General features: G+C 32.4%; 1 protein-coding gene across 1 annotated transcript in view; it reads right to left on the reverse strand.

Moving 5' to 3' along the window:
* The window catches only part of LOC145685481 (leukocyte elastase inhibitor-like), a 159,232-nt gene extending 140,907 nt beyond the window's left edge, over nucleotides 1-18,325 (reverse strand). Inside the window, exons 1-3 of the mRNA XM_081757878.1 lie at nucleotides 18,245-18,325; nucleotides 15,626-15,767; nucleotides 12,413-12,471 (exon numbers count right to left, since the gene is read on the reverse strand). Coding sequence (XP_081614004.1) covers nucleotides 12,413-12,471; nucleotides 15,626-15,767; nucleotides 18,245-18,325 — 282 coding nt within the window. The remainder of the gene's footprint in view (nucleotides 1-12,412; nucleotides 12,472-15,625; nucleotides 15,768-18,244) is intronic.
* Between the last annotated feature and the right edge of the window lie 8,834 nt (nucleotides 18,326-27,159).

The raw sequence follows: 27,159 nt of genomic DNA on the forward strand, positions 1-27,159 counted from the left end.
AAAAGAGATGTTCCAGAAGCCAAACACACAAGAAAGTCGACTACTAAAACATTTTAATTAAGGTAAGTATTCATTTATTAAGAAGATACCACTCACTTCTTTTGAATTATTTATTAAGTAGACATAAAATTATGTTTTAATGCAGTTCCTGTTTCTATATCACTATATAAAAATAGCAAGTTAAGACAAACACTTACAAAGTACTTTTTTGAGGGCATTTCCAACAAAATCTATCTAAAAATTCCCTCATACAAAAAATGGTGACACGGTGTATACATCATTGAAGATATGTTTTATTGGAAGTCCAATGAGGTATAAACCGTGCTTATATTGTACTTTTCGTGGAAGTTATATGTGAGTTTATCTGCACTAATAAATATGGAAATATGAACAGTACACATAGGATATTTTTATATAAAGTGTCTATTTCTCTAGAAAGAATAATGCGTTTCTTATGAAACTTAGAGGGCTTACTAAGTATAAATCAAACTAACATACAATACAATTTGTGTGTTTATACACCTAAGAGTACCCGAGCTGCGTGTATGAAAATGGTAAAAAAAAAAAATTAGGGGAAATTTCCCGAAAATCCCTCTGTCACGGGAAAACTTAGGCTGATGGAAAAAAACTGATTGCAGATTCGAATTCTACGTGGAACGTTGTATTAGAATGAAGTACTTTCTTCCGTGTGCCAGAGAAAAAGTATTCTTTTGTCGACTAGTACATTTTCTACTCTTAATGTCCATTCTGTACACTCTTTTCATGCTTTATTTTAGATCAAATTCAATATATAGTAAATTTTAATGCAACATTTTTGCTTGTGGTTCTTTTAAAACACTACCAAAGAGAACAATTCCTGATTTCGTTTCTACTATAACACTGACAAACGGACGATCAGCTTTAAACTGTGGAGGAAATGTAAAACTTCTGGAAACTCCCACCTCTGCTCCTAAAATTAAAGAAAGTGATGTCAGAATGTAACCTAAAACATTTCACACTACATTAGTTGTAAATAAAGCGGTTTGGGTACAAAACCTCGCGGCCAGAACCTCGCGGCGACAACCTCGCGGACCAAAACCTCGCCTGGCCAAAACCTCGCCTCCCAAAACCTCGCGGCCCAAAATCTCGCCAGGCCGAAACCTCGCCTGGCCAAAACCTCGCCGCCCAAAACCTCGCGCCCCAAAATATCGCCATACCAAAATGTAAATGTTCGAACAGATAATAAGGATGACGGTATAAAAGACGCTGTTTCAGAAGAAGTATCACGGGTATTTGACCAAGTTCCGCGATACCATATGAACATTCTATTTCTGTATTGGAGGATTTCAATGTGAAGGTAGGGCGACAGGATGTTTTTAAACTGGTTATAGAGAAAGAAAGTCTGCATAAGGAAAGTAATGACAACTAACGAGGTTAGTTTCGTGAACTTTGGAACATCCAGAAACTTAAAATTTTAACAAAAATCTAATAATATTTATGAAAGTATGAAATAATATATGAGTTTTTACGACGCCCCTTCATTATGTCCTATAGGTTAAAGGAGACGTAGATGACCAGGATGAAGGAAATGATCGAATAAAGAAAGTGGGAGGAAACGGGAATAACCAGAGAAAGCCCACGCACACGATGTTTTGTATATTATTATTATTATTATTATTATTATTATTATTATTATTATTATTATTATTATTTGTAATGTGGAATTGCATATTAGGAAACATATTGGGTAAATTTTAAAGAAAAGTTTCATTCGCGGCGAGGTTTTGGCCCGGCGAGATTTTGTCCCGCGAGGTTTTGGGCGGCGAGGTTTTGGCCACGCGAGGTTTTGGCCCGGCGAGATTTTGTCCCGCGAGGTTTTGGGCGGCGAGGTTTTGGCCACGCGAGGTTTTGGCCCGGCGAGATTTTGTCCCGCGAGGTTTTGGCCGGCGAGATTTTGGGCGGCGATGTTTCGGCCGCGAGATTTTGTCCGTATACCAAATAAAGCATTGCATAATCACATAAAACTCTATTGCTTCGGATTTTGACATTATATTAAAATTTTCAACATAAAATATAATATCCATATTCTTGCCTTAAAAGCTTACATAGTAAAATTTATAAACTTTCTGATGATATTTATCTAGCAATATGTCCATAAAAATTTAAACATATGTATAACAATTAATGTCGCTATTTTGTATGTATATAGCATATTGTTATTAACGCATTATTTAGATGTTTTCAACCATCCTTGATTGATGAGACACACTTTACCTAAGGATCATGATAAAACGACATTTGTTTTCTATTTATAATAATAAATTATAATTTACTATTATAAATAAAAGGCAAATGTTGTTATTAATTATTAAAGAGTTAATAATTATTAAAGCATGAACATGTTATTTACTAAGTTTCAAACAGCGCAACTTAGTAAATAAATGGAAATAGCACAATGGCAACAATAGTGAAATTTGGCTAGTACATAAAGTAATTTGTATTACCGCGAAAAAAGGTGCATTCACACTTCAATTTTTAGCAATCTTCAATGTTCGACAACCAATATTTCACTGAGGATTGGTTTGTTTAAAATTAAGTATAGCGTTCTACAAGTGCTCTAGTTTGTTAAAACGATACCAGTGTAGCATCGTTTTAACAAACTAGAGCTAAAAGTAGAATAAAATTTTGTTTTCAAACTTTCTTCAAACTTTAACTCTGTTTTAGATGATACTGTATTTTCTAAATCTCTGATTCTTTTACATAATTCGTTTCAACAGTTTCCGCAGTTTTTCAGTTTTAATTTTAATGTATCTACTGAAACATTAGGAAAAATATTACGTAGTGCGTACTCCCGTCACTGTTGTTCATAGGACAATCTATGAAAGTAAAAAACGAGTTTTAACAGTTAAATTTCTGAAAACCATTTCATCAATAGAAAACATGTCGTATGTTTCAAATATGAAAAATAGTAAAAATATATGTATCTGACATCTTGTGAGAGCATAACATGAATTTGTATATTCACTTCATCATACTAGCATGTCTCTATTAGAAGCATTTACGATGTCAAAGGAACACGTGCTCTCTCTTGTAGAACACTGTAATATATCATTCGTTATTTGTTGCTATTATAAATAATCGAGAACTTTAACTAAAAACTAAATAGAAATAAAACATTAATAAATCTGAATAAGTATGAATGTTCTTGATAATATTTCAATAAGATATATCTCCAAACACTTTTCCTCTCGTTCAATATGTGTATGATTCTTGCATCTTATCTCTAGATGGAGAACTTTGGTGAAGAGGATTTATCATTCACCTGATATGAACAACTAAATTTAAAGGTTTCAATTTGAAGAAGAGCGTATTTCAACCGAACACCTCAAGGTTAGTAGACCACTGCCTATAAAACCTTGACTATTTTTCATTACTGATAAAAGCTCCTAGCTTGATATTTGTGACCATAAAATGCATAAAGCCAAAGAGAGAGGGAAAGAGAGAATGGGAAAAACGTTTGAATGAAAAAAAAAAACAGAAATAAACATAGAAACATTTCGCTTGTCGATTGAAGCTTAAAGTAGCTAAGTCCAGATTAGGGCAATTCTTTCGTAGAAATAATGTGCTATAGTAGTAACCGACCAGTAGCTTGTTAAGTAATATTTTTCTGTTTTAACCTATTTTTTGGATAGTAATTACCTAGGAAATTGGCAAATTATTTTCACCAACTTAGTCGGTTACTTTATTCAAGTAGAATGAGGCGTTAAGCCATCATTTGTTTTCAATCCTCGGTTTAAAGTATTTTGTCATCCACTCAGTTAAACTGAGAAAGTAAATGTTGCCAAGTAGTGCTAGAAACCGATAGTTTGGCAAGGTTTAATTTAATCTAGGAAATCGGTTACTTGCAACCGGGTTTCGGTTTATTTAACGCTTCAAATTTTGTGAATAAGCATAAATATTAAAATTGTCCGCATAGATTGTGTTATATTGAATCTATATAACTATTGTGATCTTGTGAACGTGTTTGCAGTCATATATATACGACAGGTTCGTTAGCGGGGTGCGAGGAGATGAGAATGTACCCCTTGAGACGATCTGTGTAACTTCTTCCACACCCCAGGTTTTTGAAGAAAATAACATTGCATTTATAAGTGAATATTAGAAGGATTGTAAATTTAGTTTTTGAAGTGATAAGATGATTTGGAAACTAAGGTATTATAAACGGAGAGAGCTTTTATGTAGGGATTTTGTCCTGATGGATTACATCCTTTTAGTGTCTGTCGTTGAAGTTTAAAAACACTGGTAAATCTGAAAGCTTAACAGCTACTTCCCACAGAGTTCTGGTAAACGTGATAATAGAGTGATCCCATCCCCCAACGCTCAAAGTTAATGTAGTCTTTGGCTCATAGATAGACTATGTTCTTGTATTTTTATTAATTTTAATATATGTCTCATTTTGAGTAAGGAGTAGCTTTCATAATTTACTACGCTGATTCCTCCAGTAAAGGTCGGAAATAAATAAATGACTAAAAAGCAGGAGCTCAGCCCCAAATCCATGATGTACAATGCTATTGAATTGAACACCTTCCTTAGCACACATCCTTTCTACGCTTGTGCACTCCTTCAGTACACTTCAATATCTCAAATTCTGAAAAAAAAACTACTATTCATATAAAGCAACAATAGTAACTTCTCTTTGACAAGAGAGAGCTATATGGTGGCGACTCTAACTTTCTTAAATACAAAATGTAAGAGTTAATATTGTAGTTGACTATCAAATAACCGTCGTGATTTCAAATCTCTGTTAAACCAGTATTTTTTATTCTTTTCAGAAAGGAAGTCCATAAATAAAAAGCCACTTTTCACTCATATCCATTTGGGGTTCATCACCTGATCATAATGCTTTAATTCTACTTTGAATGTTACACTTTTTTCTCTGCTAGAAGTGAAGAGAGAAGAAAAAGTATATTAGTTTCATATCCATGCGTCAGGATACCAGTGTTTGCACAAGACGTTCAGGTTATTTCACAAATATATTATTATTATTATTATTCAAAAGAAAATAACTATTAATGAAGATATTATCTAAATACTTTCCCTGAGAAGAAATCAAATAAGTTTCCTGATGTTGTAATAGTACGATGGAAGACTAATATATTTCACAAACCTTCACATATTAATTCTTTAAATTGTTTAAATGTGTATCCTTCAGCAATGTCCTACAAGGATTAAGAATTGTGGTACTGGTAATAATAGTAATAATAATAATAATAATAATAATAATAATAATAATAATAATAATAATAATAATAATTATTATTATTATTATTATTATTATTATTATTATTATTATTATTATTATTATTATTATTAGTATTAGTATTAGTATTATTATTACTATTATTACCAGTACCACAATTCTTAATCCTTGTAGGACATTGCTGAAGGATACACATTTAAACAATTTAAAGAATTAATATGTGAAGGTTTGTGAAATAATAATAATAATAATAATAATAATAATAATAATAATTATTATTATTATTATTATTATTATTATTATTATTATTATTATTATTATTAAGTATCGTTCTTATGAAACCAAATTGATTCGTTAAATACTAAGTGCGTGCGAAAATCCAAATTAATATGTGAGTCTTATTTCTGAGCACAACCGCGCTAGCCCACCGTGTCATCGGGACATGTCCCGCTGCTCCCTACGAAATGTCTCATTAAATAAAATTACATTTATTTTATAATAAAGTCTTACAGTTGTTATTGGTAAAGAACCCGTGATAAGTACAATACGCTGTTTACATAAGCAGCCATTGTGAAACTACATCAAAGATAAACTGTTTTATTTATTCTTCTGTATGGCATACATCTGTACAGCGAACCACAAAAGTATCTTCCCCTAAGTGTTCTCATTATATTGCTTGGGGTCCAGGCCATTTGCAGTTGTGAGAACGCCTAACCAGATGCAACCCAACTTATATGTCACTTTTCTCGGCACTGACCGCAGTTGGTGGCCCTGATCCAGGAGAAGCGTTAATAACTTTAGTTGGAGTATGTAGAAGAGCATAATTAATTTCATTTATCCAACGAACTATACTTAGATTAGTAACCTTATATCCGTTTTGTACATATCTCTTGTTTAGAAGTTTTTTAAAAATTTACACAACTCTTTCAGCACTGCAATTACTTGCAGGCGAGTAACGTGGTGCAAAAACTAATTTAATGCCTCTTTTCAGACAATAATCTCAATAATCTTGAAATTCGCCATATTTAAATGAAGGTCCATTATCCGTCACTATATCTGCAGGATCTCCCACTAATGCAAATAATTCTCCTAAACAGGACAGTGTTATGCGAGCGTTCGTGGAATCTACTTTCCAAACTTTAATCCATTGCGAAAACTAATCTACAATGAGCAGGAAGTGGAATCCAAATATTTGGCAATGATCCACATGAATTCGTTCGAAAGGTCTTTCTGTCTTGGGCCACGAGCAAAAAATATTTCTAGGTGCGTTATTAGCCACTGCAGAACAAACTTCACAGTTTTGCAAATACCTATATAATTCCTTATTCATATCAGGCCGGCAGACTTCTCTATTAGCCAATATTACTATAGCATAACTTACTAAATGCTCACCGTGTAACTTTTCCTTGTAAATATCCCTCAATCCTCGAGAATGTACTATCCTTTCCTTCCAAAATAAACAATCACTATGAATCTCTAATTGAAATCTTCTTCGACATAGTTCTTGGCATTAAGTAATCGTTTAGAGCATCCACCTAACATCCATTTCTTAATCTAAACTAACGTACGATCCTTTCAGAACTCTTCTTCTATCTCCTCTTTACTTAATGTGTTAGTAGAAATCTCACTTATGTAGTCAAGAACTTTTAGCTCTTCTTCCGTAGGTACAGTTCTAGATAAAAATAAATCAGCTATTTTATGACTTGCTATAAACGATATCATAGTCATAATTATCCAAAATAAGAAACCGTCTTTGCATATGTGGAGACGCCCCATCAGGAAGAGTTTTCAATCCAAAAAAACATTTACAATGATGGGAATCCGTCAATATTTTGAAAGTCTTACCAAATAAGAACTTTTGAAGTTTACGAACAATGAATATCATAGCTAAATGATATTTTTTTCAAATGGAGTATAATTCCTTCCCGTTTCTAATAAAGTAGCTGATGCTCAAGCTACTGTTTTTAACTGCCCATCTATTTTATTGTATAATACCGCATCTACAGCAACTGGAGATGCATCCGTCATAAGTATTACCTTAGCCTTACCATCAAACAGATTCAAAAGTTACGCATTCAGTAGCATGTTTTCTGCAGCACGACATTCCTCTTCTTGTTTGCTTGTCCATTCCCATTTTACACCTTTTTCTCAACAATCTATATAGCTCGAGGATGCTTCATGATAAGGAAGATAAGTTCCGGTGATAAAAATTTAGCATACCCTGAAATGACTGCAACTCGACTACATTTCTTGGAAAGAGTGTGTCTAATATAGGCTGTAGTTTATCCTTTGTTGGAAGTATACCCTGTTGAGAGACATTGTATCCTAGATAGGTTATAGCACCTGCAAAGAAAATGTTCCTTTCTTTATTCACTTGTATGTTCAATCTTCTGAATTTGCTTAGCACTCGTACTGTTCTCTGATAACACTCTTTAACAGTAACTCCCCAATTAAGCACATCATCTAAATAACAAGCTACTCCTTCCATAACCTGTAGCACTACATCCTTAAATTTCTGAAAAATTTGTACTGAACAATTAAGGCCGAAGGGTAGCCTATGTTCTAAATATAGTCGCCAAGTTGTGTTAAAGACTAAGTACTTTTGTGATTCTTCATGCACTTAGAGGTGTAGATATGCTTGCTTCAAATCTAACAGTACAATGCATTTTACTTGAGGCAATTTATTGAGGATATCTTCTATTTTTAGAAGAGGGTAACTAACGTTCGTGGTTACCAATTTAAGAGTTCGCTTAAAATCCAAACACAGTCTAATCGTACCATTCTTTTTCCTAACAATAACCATGAGAGCAGCCCAATCAGCTTGAGAAACTTTCTTTAAAACACCTTCCTTACTCAATTTATGCATTTCTGCTTTAACTTCTTCTCGTAAGGAGAATAGAATATCATAAGCTTTAATAAATATAGGTATAACATCTTGCGAAACTTTAAAATCTTTAAGTGGTACATTTATAGAACCATTAAAAACTTCTTTATATTGTAGTAATAGCTGCTCCCCTAATACACTTCTAGACAGATTTTTAATAACCTCAACCTGCTTCATTTCCCCAGTACCGTGATATATATTTGTAAATTGAGCTCTCCACTGTAGAATTAACGCGTGTAACCAACTTCTTTCTAAAATGGGTTGAAACGCATCATTCTGCACTACCATTATTGACAAGTCTTCAAGGTGATCTAAGTGTTGAACTCTAACAGCACATTTACCTAATGTTTTAATGGGAGAGCCGTTAGCATTATTAAGACGTCCTTGAAACGGTTCTATCAATCTCCCATCCAATACAGGTAAAGCATGACCAATACCTGAAACAGCTGCCCCTGTATCTACCAGAAATTTCATTTTCTGGTCATCACAATTTAAAGTAACATATAATGAGTCCTTGAATATCGTAATAATCAAATCTTTAAGTCAATTTCAGAGCAGCTGCATCCTACCGACTGCGACAGATGTTATTTTTCTTACTCTTTTTATTTATTCACGTATACACTACTTATACTGGTATCGGTTAAAATTCACTTCAAATCATTAGTCTAAATTATTTAATATATATTAACATAGTATTTCAAACTGTTCAAAACTCATTTTTAAGTACACATACGTAATAATTAAAACTGCCTTCCTTCTCTTTTTTAAAATATTGGCATGTGCTTAAATTTAAGCTGTTTTCGCCAATATCACCACATCACTGCCAACAGAGACGTTCCTTATGAGTGTCACAATGACTTACTCGAAATTTCCTTCTTTGACTCAAAAAGAAGTTATGTATACCTTCGTCAATGAGGAAAATATCACGAATCGTTCTTGAAGTTGAGGCTAGTTCATCGTTTTTAACTGCTCCCGATTTATATTACTAGTACTCTTTCTCATCGTAACTTCTAATTTCCAAAGAAAAAAGCCGGCAGATATTAGTTTGAATTGCATCAACATTTTTTGAATTGCTTCAACACGTGTAGAAAAAGAAAGTTCTATTTTTATCTTCCGTAACTACTACTTTATTTTTTATCTATGTATGAGGAATTTGTGGTAAATTGGCAAATTATGAAACTCATATGGCAAAGAGTCCCTTTCAAATGCCGTCGTGAGAATTATTTTTTCTTCATTGTAATATATTCTTTACGCAATTGCTATTCTAGTTATGTTATTCCTTTATTACTATTGTTTATTATTATTATTATTAGTACTAGTAGTATTAGTATTAGTATTATTGGAAAATTGAGGCTTGGCTACATATTTTATATTATATGAAGTTTTTGATTATTCAATTTGAAGTCTTTTTGTTGATATGGAACGTATCTGAAATGGTGAATTGCTCAAAACAGTAATATTTCTAGCAGTAGTAGTAGCGGAACTTCCAACCCAAGACGGCTCCTTGCAGATAAGTACGCTAACCAGTCAACTACACACTCATAGCATGGAATGATCTGATACATGCTAGATCTGGAACTGATCATAATATTATCGCTGTACAAGACTTCGGATAGAAAGTTTTGTGGATATTTTCTGCTTCTTGTTTTATTACATCTTTCGTTTGTCAACTGCAATAGTGAAATGAATTAAAATAAGTATTATGCTAGTATTTGCAACTTGAACAGGGTGAGTAAGCTTAATAAAACAACGAGTAATTTTGAAAATGTACTCTTAGAAACATTCTGCAAAAAAAATTCAAATATAAATCTTTGTTCCCCATTCGTATAATGCGCACTGACTGATGAACAAAATTGGTGTCGATTTTCTGAGAGTCCTGAGTTGTGGAAATGGCAGGACTTGTTTGATTCAAATGAATCATATATAGTCAAGAGCTACGGTTTTACACATTCGAGCGTTCCACCTTGCACCATTCAACAGGCTGGGTCGGTAAACGTCCTTCGCAGTTCAAGGAAATGCGCCTTAAGGAGTCACGAATAAAGATGACTTTTGTAATGTTCCTCGATTGAAAAGGTGAAGTTTACAAATACTTCATACCCGAAAGTGACACCATCACAACAGAAATTTGGAAATACATTATAGACTGTTATTGACGAGACATCGAAGTGTAGACCTTATTCTATAACGCCATGAATTGTTCCTCTTTCCTGACATTGCGTCTTTTGCCAAAACGGTTTATATTGAGCAGCATCTTGTCAAGAAAAACAATATTCCTACATAGACTCCCTTATTCTTCCTATCTAGTACCAGGAGATATATCCCCGATGTTAAACACGAATTTAAGAAGCAGTGGTTTGACCTCATTTTGTATATCCAGTAGGGCGTTATCGCCGAATTACAAAGAATAACACACCAAGACTTCCAAGTAGGAATTTTACAGCTCTACACTTTACCACAACTTGCACCGAAAGAAGAAGATTGTACGTGGAACAGATAAAATGTAGATACGGTAATTCTCTCTTTTATTTCTTTGTTATGCCAACAGGCTCAAAACCTGATATATGAAATATGTATGACACTAAGTATCTTTAAAACTGCCGCTATAGTCGATCTCTGGTAGAGTCTGCATTTCTATTTATAATTGGATGCTTTATAATTATTAAGTTCTAAAATTTGGGGACAAATGCTTTTGGAAGGTTTGACACACTAGTGTGTCGCTATTCACAGCTTGGGAACCACTGCACTACACTAAGGAAGTGAGAAAATACCTCTTCCGTAAAATTGAGTTTTCCGTAATTTCTTCTTAAAGATTTCGTCCCTAAAAGACAGCCGAAGTTGTTAAACCTGCAAGCAAATACGTAATACATTTCTAAAAATTATATGTTCCCCAAATGAATGGGATTTTTAAAAGGCCCGTATGAAAATAAGCACCAGATTGGATGAAAATCAAATAGTTTTATGCAAATTATTTTAGATTTTTGCGCATTTCGTTATCACGTTCTCTATTTGGGAAAATTTCTAACTTTGAGGCGCAATATTTCCTTTATCTTTTTCCAATGCCAACCATAGTGTAAGGAATGTGAAACCATTGAAAACCATCAGACACTGTAAACTAGATATTGCGTAAACCTAAAAAATCTGTAAAGTAATAGTCATAAAATCATGTATTTATTATACGTGCAACATTACTTTGTTTTAAGTATCTTCTCTCCTGCTATTTATCGATAAAAGATAAAGCAATAGTCCTATTGCCGAAACCCCGAAGGAAGAATAGGTTTAGTTTTATTAAAATTGAATAAATTGTACTTTTTATCTCAGAATAGAAAGCAGGTTACATACGCAGTCACAAAGTATGTTTTAAGTTGATTCACATGTAAGTTAATTGGCATATATTGATTAAGTTCGCATATTAAACTAAATACTATTTTCATTTTAGTTGATTAATTTAGTTTCAAATGGGATGTACGTCACGTTACTCTGCATTGATTATAATCTTCTGTATTTGAGGAAACAACTTTGTGTTTAATGATAATTAGATAATCATTCAAATATGTTAGGATTAAATACGTTTTCAGCGTTTCAATGAATTTACTACCTTTGTCCATTTGAAAATAACTAGAAAGTTGATCAGGAGACATATTTCGAGATACATAATCAGGAGACATGTTTCACGCATAATGAAAATATCAATGTAAGAAAAATAACTGAGTATGTCGTGTTTTTCATAATGGAGAATCTTTTTAATTGTTTGGTTACTACAAGTAAATAATAAATAACTGCAGATAAGCTTTAACTTAAACTCAGAGTATTATAAAGGTGAAATAATTTTAAGGGAAAGCACAGTTCGTTCAACACGTATTAATTAATTCTTGTCTCTAATAATCTACATAAAAGAAACAAGCCTCAAGTTTGAAATGTAACATACGATACGGTCTTAAAGTCGCTTATTTTGTACATAACTCAAGTAAAATAACATTTCATGAAATTTTGATAATTTCTAGAAATGATTATAAGCAACTTTGTTTCAATTAATGAAGAGAGTGAATTCAGCTCCATGCTTTTAAATCATTTCATCACAAAAAAGTTAATGCAGATTTCCTACTGATCTGGAGAAAACTATTCCACTGACTTCTCCCTGACCTTTGTCAGGAAATTTTCTGACTTTCATGACGGGTGTCGGATGACATTAACATACAAATAAGGAATAAATTACGGTGAATATTTATATATGAGAATATTTAGAAAAACATTAATCAATTGCTCATTCATACATTCTACTTACCACTTACAAAAATCAGAGCAACGTTCCATACAGTGATCATTAACGGTTGGTTGAGATGAAATTGGTCTACAATTAATGTTAGAAAAAATATATTTTATAAAATTTCATTCACTTTATCTGATTTCCAGTCTTTTCCAAACCTGGACCATTTTTCCTGAGTTTTCCCTGACTTCCCTGATTTCTCCGACCAGTAGGAACCTTGTAACGTAAAGTTTTAAATCACCTGTAAATCCAAAACCACATTCAATAAAAATCATGATTATTACGTAATAAATTGATATTAAAATTTTTCTCTAGTTTGAGTTAATTCATTTTGTCATTCTTTTCAGATTCGTAGTCAAATCGATAGGAATATGTAGATTAAATTAGTGATATTGACAGTGATCACCTTCAGGATAATGCAGACTTAATACATCAAAATTAAATAATTTGCAGATATATTTTTAGAATATTGTTTATTGGGAAGTTCCTCGTCGGGGATGAATATACAGAATTTTTCCGATTGATTTTGATTAATGTAAATCCGAAATAGCGAAATGATCTGGATACACTGGACCGTATGCAGAATCGTTTTAACGTATGATTAGCGTCATACTAAAGGCCTGACTACTGCAGGAAATATATGTTAATCGAACTCTTTAGTATGCGTCAGAACGACTCTGCATAAAGCCCATATGTTTAATGTCGAAAATTCTTTCGCTCTTTGCGCAAAGTTTACAACACATGGGGTGCTAGTATTTAATTATTCTTGAGGATATCAATGTTCATCGACTCGGATATTTCGACATTTCGTTGATATCGAAAATATTGTTGAAGGATATACAAATTGAGGCATAATTCACGGTTCAATCGAATGGTAGAAATTCGCTGTCTGTTTATGTACTGGTAGTTAAATATATTTCTATTACTTTAATGCTAAAATTTAGTCTTCACATATATTTCATTGATCTGCTATTCATAAACGAATCTTCTTTGCAGTTGATAGGTAACTATGGTATTATATAATATTGTTAGTATTATGATGCATTTGCACTTGTGATACTACATTTTTCGTACATTTTTTTATTTTACGCATTAGGGACATCATTTGAACTTTTCCACTTTGGTACGAAAGCAGAAAAATATTTATAGCTAATGTTAATAGTGCATGCCATAAAATATTCAAAACCACTAAATTAAGTTACTGATATTATTATGTAATTAATGTGTTGTATTTCTCCATCTGGTTACATAAATCTATAGAAGAGTTTCATAACAATTTTAACGAAATTTGCAAAACATAACGGCAAAAATAATACATGAATTTCTAGTTGCAAATTTGTTCTTATTTTCTTCACTGTAATATAAAACTTTGTTTCGAAACAATAAACTGTACATTATTAGAAAATAAATTCTATAACCAATGTTAACAGAGTTAGTGACTGTGGGACTGCAAGACAGTGAAATTTCTTTTTTCATTATACATTACTGAAAATGATAAAAATGTTTTACTGATAACACAAAAAGAAAGAAAATTAGTAAATCCATTGTTACTAATTTCAAAGTAACATATGGTGAGAGAAGAACACTTTTCAATTTGAGTTTCAACTTTAGTTCATCAAAAAATAATTTATATTGGGCATCACTATTTAAACCCCATACATGATCATACATTTTAAGTTTATATAAACTTGTGAAGCAGTAACATGTAATTAAACACACTTTGTTGTTCATAATTATTTAGTTAATGTGTTTGAAACGTTTAGTTAGTACAAAGACATAATAGTGTTTCTAGCAGAATGTAACGAAGTACTACATAGGAATTACATACTATAGTGGTTTTCAAAGCTAAACCAAGTTTTCTTATCAGCAGTAAAACTGTCATATGGTTGTTAGCGGCCACGTGCGGTTTGTCAACCAGTTGGATGTTGCCGATATTACAAAAGCTTAGCCGCTCTCCCTGTCGCCAGGATAAACAATGAAGTCTCGAACTATTCTTTCTGAGTGTTGCAAACCAATAAGCAGATACATAAAACCAGAATAACCATTTAAAATAGGGATGAAATACGTACACGTCATTCAACAAGTAATTTTCCCTCCTATTAATATAATAATAATAATAATAATAATAATAATAATAATAATAATAATAATAATAATAATAATAATAATAATAATAATAATAATAATAAAAAAGTACCTATTCTATTAAGTACCTCAATCCTCATATGTATTAATGTATGCAGATTAATATCTGAGTAATAAAGCTATAATTATTAATTTCCTGTGTATAGTATCCTAATTTGTAGTTTGTCCAGTTTTTATACACGTGAAGAATCAGATTAGAAAGAAACTGATCAATTATATATTGACCTGTATAACTATATCTTAAAGTTAGAAATAATCTACTTACAAGCAGAGCATATAAACAGGAAGAATCTTTCAGAGCATATAAACAGGCAGAATCTTTATTAAGCCTATTACTAATATTACATATTATTATTAGCAATAATAATATTGCTAACTAAATTCCTGGCGCAACAGCCTTTCGAAGGCCTGGACTTATCGCACTCATTTCTGTGGGGTAATGTGTTTAGAAATCTACACGGACTCGGGCTACTATGATAACCGTTATAGGGTTAGCCATACTGAGAGCTTTATACAGTTCTACCTGAGTTGGTGCGGCAACGCCGAAATCTAGTTACAATGAAGGATTTATGGTAGGGACAAGTATACCCTTAGATCTTGACCTTCGAGGAAAAAATGTTTTGTCGCGATGTAGCCTATATAATATTTACTTCCAATTTCATGCCTGTAATCTACATTAAAGAACGTGTTGATTAAATGATAATGCGTTTCAAACTTTCAAAATCTTTAGAAATACTCTGTGAGTTCATAATATTGATTGTATTTTATTTATATTGCGAAAAGTTATATATATATATATATATATATATATATATATATATATATATATATATATATATATATATATATTAAAGATTTTTTATATATTTATAAATATTTGGTCAAATTCCCCTTATAAATTCAGTTCTACCTTTTATAGATTTGGTGCTTTCTTGCCGCTGCTACTTCTTGCTTTCTCTGTTACAACGAATGGCTCTTAATTTTAATTTCTATAATTTAAATGGTATTATTTTAAAAAGTTATAGAAAATATGTAACTTGTAATTTAGTCAATTATCTTAAGAGTGAATTTCAAATTTGCCAATTCTACTAACCAACGCTATCAGCAACTTTCGTTCCTTCTTCGTTGACTTCAATCACAGATTTCTCAACAAACTTTGTTACCTCTAGGGAATCCTTAGTCGACATTCCACTTAGATCAGCTTCACCCCTTACAAAGACATCCTGTATTCCAAGCTGTATTAACAATTGAAAATAACAATTAATTCTACATCTTTCGATCGAAATTTGATTTTAGATATTTTAGTTATGATATCGGTATAAACTGTAAATTGATTATCATGCGTTTACAAATATAGCATTCAAAATGTCAATATTATTCTTATTTGTTTTAAGCAACCTACTGTACAACGTTGCTTGAACAGAAATCATTGAGAAACATAACAAGGTAAACCCAACAAGAGTCAACTCAATTAAGAATGATAATAGTTTTTGAGTGTTTTGTGTGAAATTAATAGTTCCAATACATAGATTCGTATAATTTTCTACTATGTTTAATGGATTGGGATCAACATTAGATATCGTATATAGAAAGGTACAAGACAACACATATTGGCAGCAATATTTTTCTTTACATATATTATGGTGTTACCGAAATAAATCCCTAAATAATATCTATAGTCTATTATCATTATATTGTAATATTCCACATTCTTCTCATTCTTTTAAGAAGGTAGCCATATAATTAATTCACATGTTTGATTTTAAGTTTAGAATATCTAATTTAGAAATAGTATTCATTTTTGGGAAATATAATACATTGGTATAAAGATATAGGTGGAGTATACTGAAAATCGCGTTCAACATATTTTCACAACCGTAATCTTTAGTTGTAAGTGAAATCAAATATTTCATCTCAATCTACAGATCTTTCTTTCTTTCTTTCCAGACGTTGATGTTTGTTTCTAGCACGTCACCAGAAGTAGCATTTCCAAAATGGCAAGCAGCGATGTTTTGTTTCGACAGCGTGCTGTGATTGAATTCCTTATTAAAGAGGTGCTAAAAATCTGCTTCTGAAAATCACCTCAGGCTAAAGGGTGGCTATGGAAATGTATACATGGGTGCAAGTAGTTTTAGGATGTGGGAGGAAACATTTTAAGAATGGAAACACGAGTATAAAAGATGAGCCTCGAAACGAGCGCCCTCGAACTGCCTAAAGAAATGAACAAGGTAACGGTTGCTGAGCTGATTAGGAAAAATAGGCAAATCACTGTGAATGAAATCGCTGCAAAACTTGGTGTTGAACATAGTGTGGTGCAAGAAATGATTCATAGGTTAAGTTATCGGAAGGTTTGTGCCCGTTGGGTCCCACGTTTATTAACCAAGGACCACAAACGTTAGAGACTAACCATTGCCCAAACCCTTCTCAAAGATTTCGACATGAAAGTGATGACCTTTTTGACGAGTATTTTGAATGGAGATGAAAGCTGGTTCAATCATTATGAACCTGAAACAAAACAACAGAGTACGGAATGACACCACTTGAATTCGCCACCTAAAAAGAAAGCGAAAACAGTGCAACCAGTAGGGAAAGTTAGGGATAGCGTATTCTGGGACGCAAAGCGACGTATTCTGGTTAACTTTCTTGAGGCTGGACAAACCATAAATGTTGCCCGCTACATCCAAATACTTTTAAAACTCCGTCGTGTCTTGCGTGATAAACGCCCTGGAAACAAGATCATCCTCTAACAGGATAATGAGCGTTCATATACTGCACGTGCCACTATGGAGCAGATTAAGAGATTTGGGTGGGAAATACGCCCATATCCTCCGTACAGTTCCTAAATAGCACCCTCCGACTACCATATTTTGGGTTTTGTGAAAGAACAGATGCAAGGTCATTGCTACGAGACACTGGAGGGCATTCGGCAAGTAGTGCGTCAGTGTTTACGGACAGCTCGAACGAGATTGTATCGCAAGTGTATTTTCAAACTTGCAGAACGATGGGAAAATTTTGTACAAAAACTGGAGACTATGTGCAAAAGTGAAAGAAAGGCCTTTAAATTGAGATGGTACATTTGGTTTAACTTATAAATAAAGATTATGCTTGTGAAAAAATGTTGCTCACGACTTTCAGTATGTCCTTCGTATTTGTAGTTAAGTAGGTGACTTACAATGCTTTGATTCAAATCGTGATTAACATTTCTAGATTGATATAATAGAGAATTCCTACAGTTTAAAGCGGAATCTGAATTGCAATTCGGATTTGCATCGGATGCAAATATCCCTGCAGGTAATGAGTACTTGTTTACGCCCATGTGTATTAGTTACTCCGTTACGAAATATACTACATTAATAGGGACAATTAGCAGTTGCCTACTGTATACTTTGGGTTAGTTTATAGTCTTACTTATTAAATTGTCAATATTTTGCCAACATTTAAAATCAGAGTAACATATTGTAATCAATTTTCAAATTTATCTTTGCAAACCAGATTTAAAAAGAAATATGTAAAAGATTATGATTAAGAAGGAAATGATGTAATTAAATTTGTTAAAATAACAAATCTCTCCCAATTTCATGCTTGTCTAATCATTATTGCAGTATTAACATTTCTTTCAAAAAATGTATTAAATCTGATAACACATACAGTAATCATGGCCTCGAATTACGTAGGTGTATATTACAATTCTCTCCATTCAGTTTATACTCACCTTCTTTAGAGGATTAATCAAGTCCAATGTATTTTCAATTTTAAAGAGAGGAAGAAATATGTCTATCACTCCCTTCTCCATGCTTTTTGTAATATCGTGTACGGATGTGAAGTTCGATAGTACAGTGTCAATATTTGAGTCCTTATGAGGAAGGAGAATCAACATGAAGAGCTCATCATTCTAAAATAAAATCCATTGACAAAGACATTATTGCTCGAAATAATAATAATAATAATAATAATAATAATAATAATAATAATAATAGTTAATAAGTTAATACACTCTTGAGTTGGGAAACTGTCTTGAGTATATGAGGAAAGCGATAAGACTTGAAAATTAGTGATTATTTTATAGAAATATCTACAGCAAAGCAATACAACAAAGAGAATACACAATAATTGTCATATCAATGTATGCTTAAGATATGGAAATACTAAGGAGAAATAGATATTTGATAATATACTAAGTTTTAGATCGATCCGAAGAATGCTTGTCGTGTTCTCAATACATAAAGTGCATTTCAGATACTGTGCCCTGTAAACTTTAGAAGTGCCATGGCACTCGACCTGCACTTTGTTTATTTAAAGATTACGTGCTGAAATTATTAATGAGAGTATGTCATTAATATTAAAGTTTCTAAACAATTACGGTTTCATTCTTTTCTGTATTCCAAGAACGTATTGCTTCCCAATTTGCGAGTGATGAAGAATTAAGAAATGTGATATAGAATTAAACTCTATTATTTTCAATGATGTTTCTTGTTGGTGTTTGACTTCGCTTTCCAGCGCAATATTACATGAGACGAGTATTTAAATTTTAAGTGGATATTTTACATTTTATCACTGGTTTCTCAGTACCAACAGGATAACATTAAATTTTACTTCACGAATATCTAACGAAGTATGGTATTCAAGATTCTTCATACGAATGTAGAAAAACAATAGAAATTGGATAATTGTTTCAATTTCAGTTTTAATGACGTACATGTAGGGTAACGAACTCTTTTGGTAACACTCTAATCGACCATATTACACAGTGGTTGAAGTTTGTCAGCTACAAATTGGTCTTCGCAACACGTGTGCTGCTGACAGACAGGGATTTCCTCCTTTTTAAGTTATTTTACAATTGATATGGTAGAACGTCGTGGGGTGCCACCCTCATTCCATTTGTTTCCTTCGTTTCTTCATAGCTGATAAATTTTCTGCAAACTCCAGAAAAGAAGAACACGACAAATTGTACTCTTTATTTCTTGTGTTTTCCTTATGTACGATGTATAATGCAAAATCAAAGATCAGGTAAAGAACACCAAATTGTTCATTACTGATAACTCTAGTCAGACAGTTATTGCTAGCCACTAATGACATATCAGTAAGTTCCAACTCCCTATAACAGCACTGACTCAACGGTAAGAAAAATATACTATAGAGAGCAGGTTTGACAATTCGATGCAGATCATCGTTGAAATTTAGCGTCCCTTTGTCAGAATAAAACGCGCCCTCAACAATAACCTACCCTTTCTGGAATTTTCAGGACAAGTGATTTACTCCATATGGTCAGGCTATTAAAAAATATTTATTAATAAAATATTTGTATCAATAAAATTATCTGGGTCATTTTTTCTTTTAGAAATTCGTCGGTAGAAACGTGGATTCTTTGTAGGACAAATGAGTTACGCTACATTGTCAGATTATTAGTGAAACATTTGTTCATGAAATACAAACAGAATGGCCTGAGTCACTGTTCTTAAATCGCAATCCCCAAAAGAAAAGTGCTCCTTCTATATTTTTAATGACTTACAACACAAATAACGTTGTTAACAAAATATTGATACATGAAACATAATCGAAATTCATTAGAGACTTTCCGAGTAAATCGTATTTATTTTTTAATTTCACGCTTTAGAAAACTAATTTTATTCTTAGTAACAGAAAAATTATACTAACCCTTTCCTGAATAATCCTAGAGAACTGACACACTTTCTATACCCACTGATACATTGAGCCACGTCCTGTTTGAGCAGGTAGTTCTAATAGGCTCGATTCCTAACTCTTGACTCTTTTTATTTTGACCAAATTTGAACGCTATCAATCAAGTAGTTCTTGAGATTATTTGTTAATCACACGTACAGCCACACACACACACTCCCACACATACACACCCACACATGGACATGGTAAATACACAAATGAGTTTTAGTAAACCAAACTCCTAGTTAATCCAAATAGAACGAAGAAATCTTGGTTTTTGCGACCCCTGCATACAATTAATCCGTTCCAACCACGGAAACATGGTATGGTGTGCTTTTGCATTTTAAAGAGTGTTTTCTGTGATAAATAATATAAAACGAAGAAAACTATCCTTCCAGAAAATTAAAGAAATTTACGGCAAATAAGGAACATACTTTCCTTGGTTGTATAGTTGTGAGTGGCAGAAGTGTAAGCTACTGTTTCGAATGAGAATCCGCCTATTTCCATAGAATAGGCTGTCTATTTTTCTGTCACGTTTTAGTTGGTTCGTTTCAGACATGCTCACAAAAATCGACCTAAAGAAATGTATATTTTCTTTTGCTGCATTTTGTTTTCTAAATGGGGCATCAGCAAACGCACAAAACTAGTATTGAGCCCATAAGATTGTATGTGCAGGTGTGGGTGAGCGTTTTGACCCGAAATGTAGTTCGTGAGTCGAGAATGTTCGCAAAGAGAAGGGTTCGCGTACCGTGGATCAACTTCGTATATCGTCGCTTCCAAGTCAGAAGAGCGTAAGATCCTTTTTTTCATCGACTTTGTAACATTTCCTGGTAGGTGTTGCTGGCCTGCACAAGACGGCAAATAGGTGTAACTGTATGTCAAACACTTTGACTCTAAGAAGCAGAAATCAGAATTGCGTATGTGTATATTTCTTCGATTTTCTCAAGAATCGCGAATATGAGAAAAGTGAAACATAGATCAAACTAAACAAATACTTAACTTACAAATTAGTTAAAAGGATCAGTAAGCTGCTTTAAATGATAAAGAAGATACATAACTTTAAAAATGTCATACAAAACTTCTTTTCTTCTCCTGTAAAATTTGTGTCGTGTTAAATATACCTTCCTGCTTTCAACGTGACGATATATAATTTTTCAGAACATATAGCCTATGTAACTGTACGTAGCACACATGGAATTCAAAATATGAGGAAAATAATAAACGACAACTAGAACAAACTACAATCTCTGGAACAAACAAACAACAATATACCCAGCTATGAAAAATCCAATTGAGATATGTACATTCTAAGCAAGTAGAGCAGATATTGAATTAAATAATATCAAACTTGTTAATGTTAAACAAGTTTAAATCAAAATCAATATTAGTAATTCATAAGACTAATACTAATATAAATTATATCATACAGTTATTACCAAGCAGGAAGATTCTAAAAGAACGAAGAATAATTATCTTTTTTCGAACACGACAACGGTTTCCATAACACAGGCACACACAAAAAAAGAAACGTTCTGTGCACCGGGCCCCAGGACATGGATTTGGTGTATTTTGTTACACAGAATAAAAATTTCGAAACTCCAGTAACTGCGATCGTGTCAATTGTTTGTTAAGGCCGAAAACCTTGAGAATTTATGAATAGGGAGGACATACGTTTTTCGCCCATAAAATAAAATTGACATATATTTGTGGGATGCTATATACATCGAATTCACAGTACGTAATAGTTGAAAAACAATTTTATTACAATCCAATTTTACAATGAAGTTTCGGCTGCATCTTTTTCAACAGAAAAGAACAACCAGCAGAAGTTATGTATTTGGAGTACTTTTAGGCAGTGAAAATTCAGACAATAGTATACTTAAAGTGGTTGATAAACCTGGAAATACCCGAAGTGCTTATAGTAGTTTATTTAAATACTCAAGGTGAGCGAACGAAATTACATATACAGTTCATATTGGAACAATGTTCTAAGTAAAATGCTTCTAGCTCACTACATAAAAGCGTCTAAGAATACAGAACATTCATAAACACTGTATAAATAAGAATGTTTTAATTCAATTAAATCGCTATTACCATAGTGTCGACCAGTGTCTGTCCGTCTTGGTTATACCTGAGGCCCTGGAAATTGAATTGTATTTAATACATTATTTTTCATTTTCTCATCAATTTTCACCAACAGACAGAGATTTTTTTTTCTTTTGAGCATAAAAATATATTGAAATTGATTTTCCTTCAAGTTGCCTTATGTATTCGAGGACCAAATACTATATGGAACCAGGAAGAGGTTATATGTGGTTAATACGACATGACGATAATGTTCTTCGTTAAATATTTTAAAAAGGTATGTCTTTCCTGTTCAAATTTGTACTTTCGTATGGTACTTCATCAGATGGAATGTAGTCACTGATAGTTCTTTCACTGAAGAGTGCAGGCATATAGAAATTCAATACTATAAAACATTAGAACATTTTATACTTTTGTGGGGAGGGTGTGGGGGAAATCCATTCATCTTCCTTTTAAGTTTTTGGAACTTTCAGGTGTATTTGAAGTTCACACTATGTATGTTCTCTTCTGACAAGGAACCCCTTGAGTACGAGGTCGGAAGTGCAATATCTAGTAAGGCTCATTTGAAAGTATAGTGTGAACAAAGATGACAGGGAAAGTATTAGCTGCTAATGACTCACCATGTGAATCAGGGGGTGAGAGAAAATACATGTCCTAGGGGTGCAGAGATCAACCTTCTATGGTATATATGTATTACACTTTACAAAATGGACATTGTCGACGTTCACGAAATGATCAAAACAAACTATTAACTTGCACCATGAACATGGAATGAATGATGACGTGCCACAGCGTTCGCAAACGTTCACAACATCAAGGTCGAAGGCGAATTTCTTGGGAGTTACAAACCGTTCAGGACGTTCAGCTAGCTATTCACTTTTAAGTAATGCATATAGAATCATATTGGTATACCGAGAAAATGAGAACTGATGGAATGTGATGGCACCCGTTACACCAACATGATTCTATATGCATTCTTTAAGAGTGGATACTTAGCTGAACGCCCTCAACATTTTGTAACTTCCAAGGAGTTCGCCTTCGATCTTGATGGTGCGAACATTTGTGATCACTGTGGCGCGTCATTTTTCAGTTGGTGTTTATGGTGAAATTTAATGGTTTGTTTTGAACATTTCGTGAATGTCAATGATGTACATTTTGTGAAGTGTGTTACATATATCCCATAGAAGGTTGATCTCTGCACCTCCCTGATACATATTTTCTGTCGCCCTTCTGATGCACACATGGTGAGTCATTAGCAGCTAATATTTTCCTTGTCATTCATTCTTCACACTAAACTTTCAAATGAGCCTTACTAGAGATTGCACTTCCGACCTCGCACTCAAGGGGTTCCTTGTGAGAAATTCTGTTCAGTCGGCATAAGCTTCATATCATGAAATAATTCCAGTATCCTCTTCAAATGAGGGGGAAAAGCCTATATGTGTAGAATCATAGCGCTGTGTGAAAAAAAAAAAAAAATCTTCTTCTTTCCGCAAGCACTAAGCATATCTTATATTCATTTTAACCCCTTGCCATATTTTGAAGCGCTGGACGCGTTGCTTTTCACTTTTCACTTCTGTATTTTGACACGTGTCATACGTTCCGATGTTTGAGCGGCTGTATCCCGCTTGCTGTCAATAGAAGGCAGAAGCTTACAGGTTTCTTGTGCTTTGTGAACATCTGTTAGTTTAAGTAAGCGCCAGAAGAGGCATAGATGTTTACAGCATTGCAAAAACAACCCGAAAGAAATCATATGTGAAGGGGTTAAAGATGTATTTTATTCACTAAATAAATATTTATTATAGATTTGTTTCTCTTTTCAGGAACTTCAGTAATTATATCCAATTTCTGCACTTGATATTCATATTTTTTGTAACACTAAATTTAATTTGAATAACACTTACCAGTATTTACCGATATGTATCATGAAGATTTGAGTGTCTCTAATTCTGTTATTCGTTATTAATGTTGAAAGTATTATGCTAAAATGAAAAAATTTATATTGCTTTGCATTGTTGTTTCTTCAAAAACTGAGACCATATGACTTATGACCATAATTCAGTCACTATTATTTTATTTACTTCTCCATTCAACGTTTACCTCAAAATAATTTCATTCAATAAATAATTAAATCCACATTTGAATATATAAAAGAACAAAAATACACCAGCAAAGCTAAAATATTAAAATATTTTAAAGCTAAATCTAATATTAGAAATATTAAAATATTTTTATATATGGTAATGTACGTTAGGTTTATAGAAAACCTTAATGGATAAGCAAATATAGTATTTCTATTGAAATAATTTTCGATAAATTTAAGTAGAAAGTCTGATTAAATTATATAAAATAATCACTTCCCAAATCTTGGATGGCGGGAAATTAGCTTCAATTCCTCACTAACACTGTTCAAATCATTACTATTAATTTTTTCAATATATGACAGGTGGATGCCCCACAGTTCAAATTGTTGCATATGCTGATTTATAAGTATGTCAATGTTATCCCAACTCGTATATTTCCTCCTCTATGAACGAATATTGTACGGGTATGCGTGGAAATTAGAAAATGTTTCCATAAGAAAACAAAATTCAGTAGTAAACAAAATCTCAATTAACCTAATTATTCTGAAAGGAAACATTTATTAGTCATTTTCTATATTCAAAATCTTTATCTCTTCAATAAATTGCTAAAAATATACAAGTAGTCGGTGGAATGGTACTTTTTCTTTCTCTTTTTGAAAACTTAATTTAATACAAAGCAAATTCAACATAGTTGATGTCAGTGAATGACTAATGAACTTTCATAAACAGTGTATAGAAGATACAGCCACTGTGTAGATGTTCATAGGTTAGTCTCATTATATTTAGTTAAGATACAAGTCGTACTAAAATGCAAATTTTCATTTACGATCTTTACACTTTCATACCTATATACGACAATACACTTGATAAAGAAATGTCGTAAGAAATGATAAAAAACGTGTAAGAAGGTACAAAGTACGAGTTTCAGTGGCGTAAATACAAGTAATATAATTTTTACAATGTGTAAATGCATGGTTAATTGGTCATCACAATATTCATTTAGAAGTTATTATTTTAATATTCATAAATCTAACTTTTCCTACGAGATAATACATAGATAACCCTTACTATATTAGTATTTTTTTCGTAAAATACGATTTGACAAAAACCAGATAATATATATATATATATATATATATATATATATATATATATGCAGGTAAAAGATCTCTCCTACTCCTGAATATTTTAGTTTACTTATAAACATGAGGTTACTACTGAAATAAAATTATTATGATTTTAACAAAAATGTTTTCTTGCAAGAAGAACAAACTTATAATGCAAATTAATATGTGGTAGTTGGAAGGTTTAATTTTAAATTGTCTATTGTAACTAGCAATATACTAATCAACTGATTAAAAGGAAGTTTAAATATATTAAATATTCCGTCCTCTTATAGGTCAACTATGTTTCTTATAGGTGAACTATGTTTTGAAAGACAACTCCCAATTATAATTCCAAAGGAATTTATTGTTGCTAATTCTCTACATAAAGAAAATAGGAGAACAGTGAATATTCATAAATATCGTACATACAAGAACGCTTTATTTCAAATAAATTTCGATCAGCAATTATATTGACAGATGTTTGTCTGTTTTGGTTATATATGGTGCAAGGAAAATAAAATTTTAATAAAAAATTTCTCTGTTGGCCAGGACGCCTAAAGGGAATTGGTTTCTCATCAATGCTTACCAACATACAGAAAGAGTTTTCTCTCTTGAGCAGAAAAATATATTAAAATGGATCAAAATAAAGTATCATATAGAAGAAAGTGGAATATTAGTTAGAGGTATATTAAGATGTCCAAATATCTTACTCTCTTTAAGATCAGAAGCATAGAATTTGATGCTTACATTTTTCATATAAAATAACTGAACGTGCTTCAGTGGTTAGAGTTGCATAGGAAGAGGGTGAATCTTGCAGTGATATATATCACTGCCCATATATATATATATATATATATATATATATATATATATATATATATATATATCACTGCAAAATATATATGGGTATTTGTATGTCTTTTACATACATTTCCTCTAATACTTACATCATATTCGAGAACCAACGCTTCACATCCTAAATAATCAATATCTCCATATAAAACATTGGTCTTCTTGTGCATGAATTTCATTTTTGTTGCCCTTTCTTTGTGTCCATATGGGTGGAACAAATCAAGTACTGTGTCTTTCTCGTTAAATGGGTATTTCCACTTTCCCTTAAAGAAAGCTGCATTTGCGAGAACGAGAACATTTCTTTCATTAAGACCGTCTGTAGTGAAAAAATAACAATTTTGTAATTTAACATCATTCATTACATAATAACAATTTTGTAATGAATGGATAGTTACAAATGAAATTTAAGCAGAACAGACTACATACAAAACATATTTATTTCAATGAACAATATATTCGACCATGAAATTTCAGGTCACCAATTTACTATATACTAGTGACTGAATATTTTAGTTTAACGACAGTATTTTCCTTTTATTTTATTTGCCTTTGAAATCATTGCCATCATTTCGTTTTCTGGAGGATGCCATTCTTGGGTACGATTCCGAATTTTGAATTCTTCCTTATAATTTTTGACCATGATCTTTCCAAATATACAACAGTGGTAGCTATGCAAAATTTACGCGAGTATGTTAAGAATTAAACAATGATTCAATTGATGTTTGTTTGGGAATTTGTGCTAGTAATCCACATACAATGAACATTACATTTAAATTGACCCTGTGAAGATTCCACATAATTAAAAGATTCCATGTAGAGATTCC

This window comes from Thermobia domestica, chromosome 5 (assembly GCF_964235325.1).
Source record: "Thermobia domestica chromosome 5, izTheDome1.hap1.1, whole genome shotgun sequence".
NCBI classification, from domain to species: Eukaryota; Metazoa; Arthropoda; class Insecta; order Zygentoma; family Lepismatidae; genus Thermobia; species Thermobia domestica.